We start from the raw sequence: 13,727 nt of genomic DNA, 5'->3' as shown, positions 1-13,727 counted from the left end.
CCGGTCTAAATTGATTGCTGTTCTGGCAAGTAAAACCCCAGAATTTAATTCAAATCTATAGTAGCAGCTCACTTCATAGTAGCAGTAGTTACACAATTTTGAAAATAGTTGTTAGGCAAGCAGTTTAGAAAACATAACACAGGCAGGCTCAGCATTATGTCCATCCTTTATTGCGTTTTCTTGCACTGCTTGCCTCGGTAATTGAATACCAATTCACCTGTTAACTATCTTCCTTGGAGACAACTAGATGGAACCTGCTGTTTCACTTTGTTGTTCCAGCTCGAGCCTGGAGAAGCCCCCTGGCCGCAGCCGCCTCTTAGAAGACTTCCGAAATAACCGCTACCCCAACCTACAACTCAGAGACCTGGCCAATCACATAGTCGAGTTCTCCCAAGATCAACATGGCTCCAGGTAGGGCTCTCTCAGCAATGAAGTTTTCATTGTCTCTTTCTTATGCGATAATAATTCCTCTGCTGCCCAAACTGTCAGCCCAAAGGCATTGCATATTAGCCGTACTTGCCTCCACCAGTCTCATCTACTTGGTTGTTCCGTTTGCTAGTGGACAACAGTGGCATGTACTGCACTCCACGCTTGTTACAACAGACCCACGAGCAACAGGCCTTCAGATATAACGGACCATATTTGAACCTTAGTTTGCTCTATTTGATTAATGCAACGAAGTTCACTTTTAACGAGCCATGGTACAACGGACTATTGTCTACAGTGGATGAAATTAGTGGCAATTTTTGTCAAAATTGGGCATATGAAACGGACTTTAGCTGTGTTGACGCAGGCTGGCAACTGATTTGAGAGGGTCAGTCGATGATCATGGCACAATATTGTGCGTGCGAGGGAGGGAGGAAAGCGGGGTGGAAGCGCACTGGCTTTTGTGCGCAAGGTGAGGGAGAGGGCATTCTACTCAGATGGCTGCTGCTCACGGCAAAGCTGTGATTTCTTGAAAGCGTTCTGCGATGTGGACAAAGTGTGCCCAGTGCTGGTAGCTTCGTATGCACTGTACTTTCGCCGTTTAGTTCACGTTGAAGCAAGACAGCACGAAGGTCAATCCGCATTTTTCACGGCGCACGCGCCCTCCCTAGCGGATTAGTCGCAAAACGTTTTGGAAGGGACGAGCACGCGGCCGTGCGGCCAGATATCGGGGGAGAGTACACCGGAATTTAAAAAAAGCTCTTGGGTGCGCGCTGTTGCAAACGCTCGTGCCATGTACCGCGTTGAAACTCTGCTGGTACCTCGACGTCGGTGTGGTGCCAAAAACGTGTAAAGACTGAACTTCACTTTGAAACAGAAAAGGGCCAGGGCTTGGTCCGGACTGCACCGTGAACCACGTAGTTGCCGCCTTGCATTGACGGCTGTCAAATTTATAGATAATCCCCTACGTTACACTTGGGTGACACTTCAAAAACACGTTGCCGATGCGGGCTTCTTGCAGCGTCGGCCCACTGTTGCAGGTGGTGGCAGCGCCTGCCTGACTTCACATACTTTTTTAAGGCGTGGTAACACTGGGTTGATGCGAGACCGACAAGACGCTGACGCCGACGATTGGCCGACTATTCAGCACTGTGTCACTGAGACCATTTGAATGTAATAGGCCGACAACGACGCAACCGACGGGTGTGAGTTGTCATATAGCGTGACAAGATTTCGTGTCGACGGCACCGACAAAATCAGCGTGCCAACCGTGATAGCTTGACCGAACCCTACGTGATCAGCCATCGAACCGACAATGCGATAGCTGCAGCTCATTGACTTGGAAATATAATTATTCGCGCTCAAGATGCATCGACATGCCTTCAAAGTTGAAATGCACGAGCTTCAGTCCTCTCAAGCCGTGCACGTGAAGTTTGAGTCAATGTTGATCCTGTTTAGCAAAGTTTGGGTTCGGCCTGACCCCGTCAAGTTCGTGCGCCCACTACTGATGGAGCTCGACATTAAAAAATAAGCAGTCAGGACGACGGAAACCGCTCTTATAGTTAGGTTGTGGCCCTATAGCGATTTAACTACTCTTCACTTCGCACAGCACGTACGCAATAAGCAGCAAGCAGCGACACAGCGCTGTGCCAACATCTTGTACTTTGGTCACCGTTCCTGAACGCTGCCGGTCGCATTCCCGTAGATGGTGGCTGTGTATATGTTGTTATGCGTTATGCTGACATTTCTTAATTCCAAAGAAGCACTGTTTCCCTTTATGTCAAACAGGAAAGAAGAGACAGTGCATTCGGTACAGCAGCATAATCTCGCTCAGTTGCCAGTGGTGTCAGCGATGGCATCTGCGTTCTCGCGAGAGAACTACATGGCCTATAAGTTGTCTCTAGTGATACTTTATGGCACGCGCAAACTGTAAGTATGACAAAGTTAAACAAAAGGAAGAATCAGTAGTAACAGCCCGTAATTTATATGTGTCTGGATCATAGTTGCAGTTGTTTAAGGGACTCGGCCGTTCATACTGACTCTTCTCTATGTTTTGCTACGTTTTGAGATTATTTCACATCAGCAATGTGCCGTTTCTACAATAACCGAAACAGCGATCTGAAGCTGTAGAGATAAACAAATGCACCGCTTTGGCAAATCCCATGTGGAAGGCTGCGTTCAAAGGCTTCTTGAATATGCGGAATGTTTAGTGAATGTGTAAAAGGAATACAAAAAGTGATGTGCAATCGTAGACATCAGCGACAACGAACTGAAGGCAGCCGCATTGACAGACGGAACTCAGCGTGCCTTTATTGGCCGCGCTATTACCACAACAGCGCACTCGGGCCTGTTCACCCACTATACTCGATGGGTGAACCACGTGCTGCCCCGGAGAAACTATTAATAATTAATTCCGATCCACGAACCGCACAACTGACGCACACAGCATGGGCGCAGGTACACAATTCAACCGGCGAAATCCCCGACACCCTTCCAAAACGTTTCCAGCGGTGTGCGTCAGAGGGCAGCACAGGAACACGAAAGAGGCGGATTCGCTCGCTGTTGCTGCCGCTCTTCCTCACCCTCACGTTTTGACAGCGACTTTCCGTTGTCATGGAGCAAGATGTATCCATGTTTATCTGTGCGTGCGTGACATCGTGCTTGTTAATTTAGTTAGCTAATGTTTACAACTTTATATGGCCAATAAAACTACTACAGTCGAGCCCACTTGTAACGGCCCCACTTAAGACGAACGCTCGCTTATCACAAACAAGTCCGGCGTGACCGTCAAAATATACGTTTAGGCTATGGCGCTCGGTCTCAGCTACAACGAACGCCCGCGAGCCTAGCCAATCGGCTACAGCGAACGCCTTGGTGTCGCGGACCACTTTCCACGTGGCGAGATCCGCCGACCCTGTGCTGTGCACGCTCCGAGAATTGGCTTTCCCGCGGCGTCTCGCCGGAGGAGCGGCGATGTGGCGAGGGGATCGCCGTGATAACGAGAGAGAGAAAAAAAAAAATGCCGGCCCAGCACGCATCAGCAACGTGAACACACAAGTCAAAAGTGCCAGCTCATTCGCCACGGGACCCCACTCGCCATCGTCGACGTCAGGGCAGCGGCGAAGTTTTCCACCAATTGACAACGTAGCACGTGCTTTCGTACCCCCTCTTCTCCCCCCCCCCCCCCTAACGCCGCGCCTCACACCTCGCACGACTGCGGGACTGTATTTTTCTTACTTGTGGTTGTGCTAGCGTTGTCGGCGTTGTTTCCTACTGGTGTGCTCCCGTGCCTATCCGAGATGGCAGATTCGCCGGCGTCTACTTCGACAGTGAAGCGAAAAGCTTTGGACTTGGCCACGAAACTGTTGATCTTGAAAGACCTTTCCCAAGGCGCAAAAAACCATGAACTGGTGAAAAAGTGTGGTTTGTTAAAATCGACAATATCCACGATACTAAAAGAGAAGGACAAAATCTACAAGAGTGCTGCCACGGACTCCGCGATGAGGAAGTGCCTGCGGAAAGCCACATATGCAGACGTTGAAGACGCGCTTCTAAAGTGGTTCCTTGATACTCGAGCACGCAATGTTCCCATCAGCGGGCCGCTGATGTTGTCCAAAGCAAAGGACTTCGCGTTCCTCCTGGACTTCCCAGATTTTTCTCCTGGCAATGGCTGGCTCCATCGCGTCAAGCTCCGCCACGGAATTATTTTCAAGACCATCAACGGCGAATCGGCATCGGTAAGCGACGAAGACATCAACACGTGGATGTCTAAAAACTTGGCCCGTGTATCAAGTTATGCTGAAAGGGGTGTGTATAACGCCGATGAAACGGCGCTATTCTATCAAATGCTGCCTGGCAAAACGCACGCTATGAAGGGTGACAAATGTGCTGGCGGTAAGCACAGCAAAGTTCGCATAACTGTGCTTTTGTGCACCAACATGGATGGAAGCGATCGCTGCTTGCCATTTGTCATCGGTAAATCAAAGAGGCCACGTTGCTTCCGCACATATGTACCAGTGCGTTACAGGCATAACTCGAATTCGTGGATGACACGCGAGTTGTTCGCGGAATGGCTTATTGACTTTGACAGCAGCATGGCAAAGAAAGGGCGCAATGTTCTTCTGATTCTCGACAACTGTACCGCCCACCATGTCCAAGCTGTCTTAACGGCAGTTGAGTTGCTTTTTCTGCCGCCAAATGTAGCTTCAAAAGCGCAACCGCTGGACATGGGTGTAATGCTTTAAACGACCGAAACGTTTGTGCAGAAACGTTGTGCAGCGGATGCTGATTGCAGTTGATCGCCCCGCTGCCAATGTGCCTCTGCAGGTCTCGCTGTACTCGGCGATAGAAATGATCAAAGCGGCGTGGATCGAAGTGACACCCGAATGCATCCGGAATTGTTTTCGCAAGGCTGGCTTCGCTGACGCACCTGAAGCAGGCATTGAAGACACTGAACAAAGCCAGCCTGACAACGACTTGTGGCGACACGTTGTTGACACTAACCTGGCCGGCTGCGATCTTGATTGGCAAGATTTTGTTGATGTGGACGACGCTGCTGAAGTTGCGGAGTCGTTTTGCGACGAGACCGCCGTCCGGGAAGTGCGGGCATCAAGCGACGCCAAAGCATTGGACGATGACAACGATTTGTCGGAGCCAGCACCCGTAAGCGCGACCACAGCAGTGAGCCATATTGAGGCACTTAGAAATCTTGTGTATTTTAAGGCCTTGGGTGACAAACACATCGCAGCTTTGAACAAGTTTGAAACCGCCGTCATTGGGTGTGCTCTGACGAGGCAGACAACGATCACCGATTTTTTTTTTTCTCAATAAATTTTTGTTTTGATTGATGTCAATTTTTGTGTGTGGCCCACATACCACGAACTTCTGGATAGAACGAACGAATTCCGCGTGATGCTCGGGTTCGTTATAAGCGGGCTCAACTGTATCCTTACTTCGCGTAGCTGTCTACTAATTTGCTATCACAATTGATGCTTTGCCTTTCGGGCAAAACTGCAACTTTCTTTAAAATTTACTTTGGACGTACATTACTCACTCTTTGCAATAACACTGTTACACATGGTGACCAAGGTTTCGGAAGTGAGGCGTTTCGGACATTACGGACTTCAGATAAAACGTGACGTTTTTCGTTGGATTATCAGTGTCTGTTATAACGAGAGTCGGCTGTACAGTGAAACCTTGTTAAATCGTAGTTGACCGGAGCTCGGAAAAAGTACGTACTAAACGGTAGTAGTGTTTAACCGAATGGCATGAGATCGCCCACTTACCTGTCGAAAACGGAACTAAGAGAGAGTGCGATAAAAGGGGGAAAATAACATGCAGTATTTATTCACTTCACGCGACAAAAGTGTTATTTTCGTTTGATGCCGCGGCGGCCTAGCACGATGACGACAGCGGCCTCAAACTTACTGAAGCTGCGTGCCAGCTTTTCAGCCAGCCCCCTCTTCTCGGCAAACACTCGCATGGCAGATTCCTCATTGGCGTTACGTATTCTCCGTGCACGCGCGCAGTAGGGCTGCAGAAGTCACGGGGCGCCTTTTTCATTGCCGGGTGCCGGAGTTTGCAATACTTTTCGTTTGGAATAGAGTTACGTTATCGCTCCCCTGCTCTCGTCGCGACGATTGCATTCATGAGGCTGGCGTAACGAGCAGCTTCTGCCACTGTCGGGCCTGAATCGCCCGTGCTGTCGCTTTCCATGTCGTCCTCATCACTGTCGCTAGTCGACACTTCGGCAACAACAGAGGCAACGATGGCGAAAAGTCGAACCTCATAGCTGACATCTCTTCGCGGTCGCAGCAGCGCTGCCGAGCAACTTCTTCGCATTCCAAATGCCACACACTGTAGTCAACAGCAGATCCCTGTTGCGTGCCAGCGCCGAATTTTTCGTGTCACGTTCGACAGCACGGACGAAGTCTAATTTTTCTTCGATTCTGAGCACCCGGCGTCTTTTTCATCCGAGCTTCGGAACGACGCGAGTCCTCGCTTGCACAGCGCCACAACACTCTCTGGCACGGCGTCAAAATGATATTGATGTTGATGTGGCTTCACGCGCAAACGCACAGGGCGCTTGGAGGCCGTTGTTCCGATCTCTCAGGCTTGTTTTTCTGCCGGTTGCCCGATGGAGACAGCGCACCGCCGTGTTTGCGCGCCGAAAAGTTGAAACGCTATGTTTTAACTGATGCGTATGCAATAAGCTGGTACGGTTTATGCGGATACAAAACACATTATGTTCAATGGCTGCAGAGTCGGGGATTTGACTTTACTACTTTTAAAATGAAACTACTGTTTAAGCGGGTACGGTTTAACGAGGTTTTACTGTACTTGCAGCAAGGTTCATGGCAGTCGTGCATTTATCACCTTGTTGTGCATAGTGCATGCGCCAGTTCCTTGGCTGCATTTTCAAGCAGGGAAGAGCTCGTGCTTTTTCAGTTAAACTGCATTCCAATAAATTTATTAGGCAGATATACCTAACGAGTGGCATTTGCATGGACATTTGCAATAATTTGAACATCTTTGGTTACAGGTTCATTCAGCAAAAGCTTGAAAGAGCGACACTGGCAGAGAAGCAGCTGGTGTTCTCGGAAATACTAGGAGCTGCGTACAACCTGATGACGGACGTCTTTGGCAACTACGTGATACAAAAGTTTTTTGAGTTTGGCAGCACAGAGCAGAAGCAGGCTCTAGCGCTAAAGGTCAAGGGGCATGTGCTGCCCCTGGCCTTGCAGATGTACGGCTGCCGTGTCATTCAGAAGGCCCTCGAGTCCATCTCACCCGATCAGCAGGTGTGTAAACACATTTTATTAAGAAGGGAAAGGAGAGGTAGGGTTTGACCTATTTTCTCATGTTTTCTTATTCTGTATCTTTCTCTTGACTGATTTTCTCTGAGACTTTGGATTGCTGACATCTTGGCATTCAGGAAAAAATGCATACAGTAGGGCCTCATTGATTGATAGGATCCCGTTTCATTCGTGACGAGCACACAAAATGGCCCAATATAGCTGCGTTTCTTTTTTTGCCAATTGATGCGTTCTTGGAAAGCACTATCTTTCGGCACTAACATTGAATACGTTGCCAAACTGTGATTGTATAGTACGTTTCGTGGCTGCTAAATTGTATGTGAGCTTTCTAGCCACGAGCCGCGCATGATCGAGAGCAGTAGGCGCCCGCCACAGTGGCTTCCTCACAGTACCCGGCCGCACATGTCACATAAAAATACCAGTGTGCACTCTGTTTTCTCTTCTGGCACCCGCAGATCTCTTCGGGGGGTCGTTGGCGCCAACGTTATCACGATAAGCATCTTTACCTATTTGTTTAGAGTGCATCATGAGAGTCTGGTGTCTTAAACATGAAAGGAGCAAGTGGTGTTGTAATTTGAGAGGCAAGGTCATATGATGAACATCCCCAAACACATTTACATTGGAACCTTTTTATAATGTAGTCGCATCCGATATGACAATACCTCTGTCATAGCCGACATTCATTATAAGAATATCTTCGTAACACTAATATCAGCATAAAACATTTAGGAAGTTATATCTGTGTTTGTTATATTGCGATTCGGTTTTACTTCTAGAAGTTTGGAATCATGTTTTCAGTTCCAATAGCTAGGACAAATGCTGTCATGCTCTTGTTTTGATTGTTTTTTCCCCTCCCATGCCATTCTCAATTTTTCTGTTCTTTTGCAGAAAGAGGTCGTGAAAGAGCTGGATGGCCATGTGCTGAAATGTGTAAAAGACCAGAATGGCAACCATGTTGTACAGAAGTGTATAGAGTGTGTGGATCCCTCAGCACTACAATTTATCATCAACGCCTTTCAAGGACAGGTGAGGAGGCATCTTCTGGTGACAATTGAGGGGCAGTCGAGCAGACGTAAACAAACTGCCCAGCAATTTGGTGAAACATGCCACTGTTCGCATCGATGTTCGCAGGTGTTCGGTCTGTCGACGCACCCATACGGATGCCGGGTGATCCAGCGCATACTGGAGCACTGCACGGGTGAGCAGACAGGCCCTGTGCTGGAGGAGCTCCACCAGCACACGGAGCAGCTGGTGCAGGACCAGTATGGCAACTACGTGGTACAGCACGTACTGGAGCACGGCCGGCCTGAGGACAAGGGTCGCATCGTGGCCGCCGTCCGGGGCAGAGTGCTGCCCCTCTCCCAGCACAAGTTTGCCAGCAACGTGGTCGAGAAGTGCGTCACACATGCCTCGCGCTCAGAGCGTGCCCTCCTGATTGAGGAGGTGTGCGCCTACGTTGATGGGTAAGTAGGGGATGCGGTTGCTTATGTATTTTGCCTCAGTTGCATGTGATGAAAGGCTGTGTTTGAGGGATCATTCTGGATGCATTTGAACTGCATTTCGTGATGACAAGCATGTAGCATATTTACTTGAATCCAACTTCATGTGCTGTAGTACGTGGGCTTAGGTTAGTCCACCATCCGCCTTGCAATTCTCTGTATCTGCTTTATCAGCATCGTAGTGCTGATTGCATACCTGCCAACTCTTCTGAATTTTCCGTAAAATGCATGAATTTCAAGCAGTCTTATGATTTTGCTAGCCTTGCTTGAAATATTACGGAAAACATTTGATTTGCAAAAAAAAAATTGAATATGTAGTAAAACTACACTCTGGTACCTTGCGCCGCCACGAGAGGGCAATATGTATACGTGGTAGCATCATCAGCAGCTGCAAGGTTGTAGTGACTTCTGACGTCTACTGGGGGGGGGGGGGGGTCACGAATCCATATCCAAAGCTCGATAGTCCCGATAGTGCCTCTAGCGCCCCCACAAACTTTTGTTCGCGTGGGCGCGCAGGTTTAGATTTCAGTCAGCTTCAAGCACTGCAGTGTTGGCCTCGGCTTTTGTTTGACTACTCTGGCCTTTAGTGGCTTCGCAGTGCAATGGTGGGCTCGAAGCCCTGACAGTACTTCCAAGTGTTTTTGAAATCGTACACGGCAGAATTTTCGTGCTTCGTGCCGTTGAAGGAAGGGGAGAGGTTCGGATTCTGCACCACGTGTGCCTGATGTGAACATCTGACATGGCGGCAAGTCTGGCATCAAGGTCCCCATCACTTCGAAAAAGCATCAGGGATACGTGCGAACCGCGGACAGCCAGCCAAGCCTAGCAAGTTTTGTACGCAGCAACGACCTCGGTGTGATTTGTGCAGAATGCCTCTTCACTGCGTTTTAGTTGAACACAACATCCCCGCTGAATGTCAGCGATCGTGCCGGACCGCTTTTCCGGAAGATGTTTCCCAAGTGCGAAGAAGCAAAACGCTACGCCTGTGGATCAACAAAGGCAACGTCAGTTGTTCGGAAAATGGCTGCCAACACGGAGACTCCCTTGCTGTGGATGGCAGTAACAATAGGGAGACGCAGCTTTACCCCATTGTTGCGGCATATTTCGTTAAAGAAACGAGTAGAGTTGAAAGCTGCCGCCTTTGCATAGGGACAATCCAAGAGGAAGTAACGGGTCACAAGATTGCAAATCTGGTTCTGGACAAAATTAAGTCTCAGAATTTGCCTGTTGGAAACCTGTTGGCTATGTGCTCAGACAATGCCAATGTCATGATCAGCAAGAGAAACGCTGTTTCTACTGTATTGAGAAAGGCTCAAACAGGTTTGATAGGGGTTGGTTGCCTGTGCCATCTCATCAATTTGGCTGCCCTAAAAGGAGCTTCGTGTCTTCTCGTAAAGGTTAACAAAACTTTGGTTGACCTGCCCCCCCCCTTTTCTTTAAACCTCGAGAGAAGCTCGAAACGGAAATATCCACTTGAAGAGTTAAAAAAAATGTATGGCGCCAAGGTCAGAAATATGTGGAAGCATTCGCCGGCACGTTGGCTGTTGGGAATGTGTTTGAAGAGGCTGCTCGACCTGTGGAAACCATTACTAAGGTTTTTTTATCTGAAACAAAGCACTGCAACAAGCAACGCTTGTTTTTGGAGTCGTACCATATGGCTAACCAGCTTGGCGACGGCCGATCTAGAGCAGCGCCGCGCCCTGGAAGGTGCACTTTCCCCAAAGCCCCTCGCATCTCCCGCCGTTGTTTGGCGCGCGGCGCCCTGTGACGTTCGCAAGCCACATGTCTGAAGGAACGAGAAAACCAGTTTGGCGAAGGCCAGTACGGAGCAGACGCAGCCAATGGAGCCGCAGTGAGGGAGACAACGCGAAAAAGCGAGCGGGGGTGTGAGGGGGCCACGGCGCATGCGCCATTACGGCCATTAATGCCGAGCGCTGCTGAGCTCTCCTTCCGCTCTCTCCGTCCTTCCCTCATTTCTTTTTCTCCTTCACAGCAGTACACAAGCACCAAAAAGCCAGATCAGCGCATGCCAGGCAGAATGCCCGTTGCTTTCTTTTGTGTGTGGTGAATGTTCCGTGGGTGGTGTGTGTGATGTGCGGCTTTGTCATGTAGTACAAGCTATGGCGACTGTGAACCTAAAGAAGCGGAAAAATTTGGACTTTGCAACCAAATTGGCGATTATACAATGTCAAAAAGGGTGAGAAGTCCTCGGTGGCTGATACATTTGGCATTCCATGGAGCACTTTAGGTACGCTGCTCAAAACCAAGGAAGATGTCAGGCTCAAAGCAGCTGAGCAAGGTCACTCTCGAACGTGTCATGCGTGCCCCTCTGGCTTTTAAGAAAGTTGAGAGAGCATTGTATGCTTTGTTTCTGTAGGTCCGAGTTAAAAACATTCCTGTGGATGGCCCATGTTGATGGGAAAGGCGAAATGGTTCGCAGCTGCTCTCGGCGAGGAAAACTCTTGCGGTGGCACTGGGTGGCTGCAGAGGTTCGAAAGTTGTGGGAAAAGCCATTTCAGGCAAAAGAGAAGCTGTCAGCAGCCAGGAAATGCAATAGTGGCTTTTCGAGGAGTGGCTGAGGATCGCCGCAGAGTTTCTACCACAGAAATCTTCAGTGAGGATGAGACTGAACATTTCTGGCAAATGCTGCCATGCAAGACTCTGACCTCCGAGGGAGCACATGTCACGGTGGGAAGATGAGCAAAGTGCGCATTACGGTTTTGCTCGCAGCAAATATGGATGGATCTTGCAAGCTGAAGCCATTTATGATTGGAATAAGTATGTCACCTCGGTGCTTCAAGAACTGTAAGCAGCTTCCAGTATGCTACGGCTTTAACAGGAAAGCGTGGATGACATGGCAGCTTCTTTCTGAATGGCTTCAGGTACGGGACACTGAATTGGGCATGTCAGGCCGCCGAGTCTGCCTTCTCGTCAACAACTGCTCGGGCCATCACACCACTTGTGAGCTGCAGCATATGGAGTTGAAATTTCTCCCGCCTAAGACAACAGCGAGGTTGCAGCCACTGGACCAGGGCATCATAAAGGCACTGAAGGTTGGCTACAGGAGGAGGCTTGTTCAGTGGCTCTTAAGGGGGGACACGGGTCTTTGCGGCGAAAAAATCGCGAAAAAATCTATTTTCTGAAAATGAAATTTTCGAATTCTGCAGCTAATATTCCTTTAATACACCAAGTTTCGAATCTCAGGGAGGAGTATTTCGTCCGTAATATCAATTTATAACATCACTGTGAGCTGAATTCCGCGCAAAAACAGCCCTTTTTATCGCGGCGCGTAGCTCTTTTTCTATGCGCGCGATCGCAGCCATCTTGGTCTCGTTGGAAAGAGGAGCCTTCCTTCTTTAATTTCCCGCCAAAAGTGACTCCGTCGGTACGCGAGTGACGTTGAAATCCGGGGAAGAGAGAAAGCCCGAACGCGACATCCGATTCGTTGACTAGCGCACGTGACCAAAAACGCGTGCTGTGGTTGGCTACGCGAGGTTCCCATCGTCTGCTCCACTCCGCAGGCGACGCGACGGCGCGTCTCGTAGCTTTGTTGGCACATGCTCAACGATGTCTAGTCCACCGGGGAAGTTCACCACGAGGCACAAGTTCGGCAAAAAGAAGAAGCGATCAGCTTATAACTTTCAAAAGCGCTCCATTGCTTCTGAAAGCATCGAGAGTAGCTCGCCGCCAACCGCAAATGATGCCGAAACCGCGGACGATGCCGAAGTAGGCCTAGCCAGCTCACAAATGAGTGAAATCGTTACGGACAGCGGCCGCGTTCGGCGTGACGCTGCAATGTTGCAGCGTGCGGATTTTTTGCAGAGGGAGATGAATGCTCAAAGAAACTTCAAGTTCTTGCGTCAACGCCAGCAACAAAGCGGGTGTTGGATTTGATCACTCGCGCCGACGGCGCTGCAGCCGCGCCAGTCGACGCCGAGGCAGGCTTCGCTATCCTCAGTAGGACTCCGTGAACGCACGGATGTCGTTTGTCAAGTGCAAGGTGTGCGGCGGCAGCGTCGCAGGAGGCAAAAGCGAACGGTAATCTGGCCTCCCCATAAAGATCGTTATCACTTGCGCGTGTTGCGGCGATATCGCGTCGACGTGAAGCTCGACCCGTGTGAACGACAACCTTGCCGCGCGCGCGATGCAAGCCACCGGGAATCGGCGAAAGGTGCCAAACGATGTTTTTGCCGCATTTGGGTGGCCGTGGTCAGAGTGACTACATTACTGGTGGCTTTTAGCCACTTTCACTGCAAACTAATGCAAAATAATTTCTGTACTTTTGATTAAAAGTGAATGTAGTCCTTTTTTCTCGTTTTCTCGAAACGCCGGCTTTTGACTTGTTGCTGATTTGCCGCGGCGATATCTCTGCCTTCAAAGCAGATAGAGCCATAATTTTTGTTGTGGCTTGTAGCTGAGTGTGCAAAGTACACAATGGTAGGGTCAGATTTTGGAATTTATGCTTTAAAGATTTTTTATTCTGCTTTAGAACAGACAGTGGGGTAGCCACAATTCGAACAGTAAAGATTGAATTCCTATAAAATTGCTAATATTTGATGTATCAAAATAGTATTCCTACCATTGTGTTCCTTATGTTTTCTAGTACCCAGGCATGTGCCAATATGAATTTTGTAGGGCATTTTTCCCCCCTATTGTTTGTGCAAATTATGAACAATGAATTTCATTTATCTTCAGAACTAAATGGTCTATTGGAAAAATAATTACATATTTGAAATCGGCACAAACGTCTTAACAAGAATGGAAAGTTTCATGAATATTGATGGAAAACATCATGAACATTATTTGAAGAACAGTGTCCCCCCTTAATTAACCACCGCATGGGAGTCTGTCGGTCTGAAGGTTGACCTGTTGGGGGCCATTCAGATGATCGCTGGCACCTGGAACGACGTTAAGCAGGACACAGTGGCCAATTGTTTCTGCAAGGCAGGTCCTGCAGTGGCCGTAGACAAATGTTCAAGCTATAGCC

At 49.0% G+C, this 13,727-nt stretch overlaps 1 protein-coding gene across 4 annotated transcripts in view; it reads left to right on the top strand.

Annotated features, from left to right (window-relative positions):
* Nucleotides 1–13,727, top strand: part of pum (pumilio) — a 119,931-nt gene that overhangs the window by 94,075 nt on the left and 12,129 nt on the right. For 3 of the 4 annotated variants that reach the window (XM_055073876.2, XM_055073875.2, XM_055073874.2), the window contains exons 14-17: nucleotides 280–411; nucleotides 6,968–7,226; nucleotides 8,130–8,267; nucleotides 8,373–8,704. In XM_055073876.2, coding sequence (XP_054929851.2) covers nucleotides 280–411; nucleotides 6,968–7,226; nucleotides 8,130–8,267; nucleotides 8,373–8,704 — 861 coding nt within the window. The other variant, XM_055073877.2, reaches the window with a different exon arrangement.

Source organism: Dermacentor andersoni, chromosome 4 (genome assembly GCF_023375885.2).
Source record: "Dermacentor andersoni chromosome 4, qqDerAnde1_hic_scaffold, whole genome shotgun sequence".
Taxonomy (NCBI): Eukaryota; Metazoa; Arthropoda; class Arachnida; order Ixodida; family Ixodidae; genus Dermacentor; species Dermacentor andersoni.
Note: the sequence above shows the minus strand (reverse complement) of the source record. Positions and strands in the feature narration are given on the sequence as shown.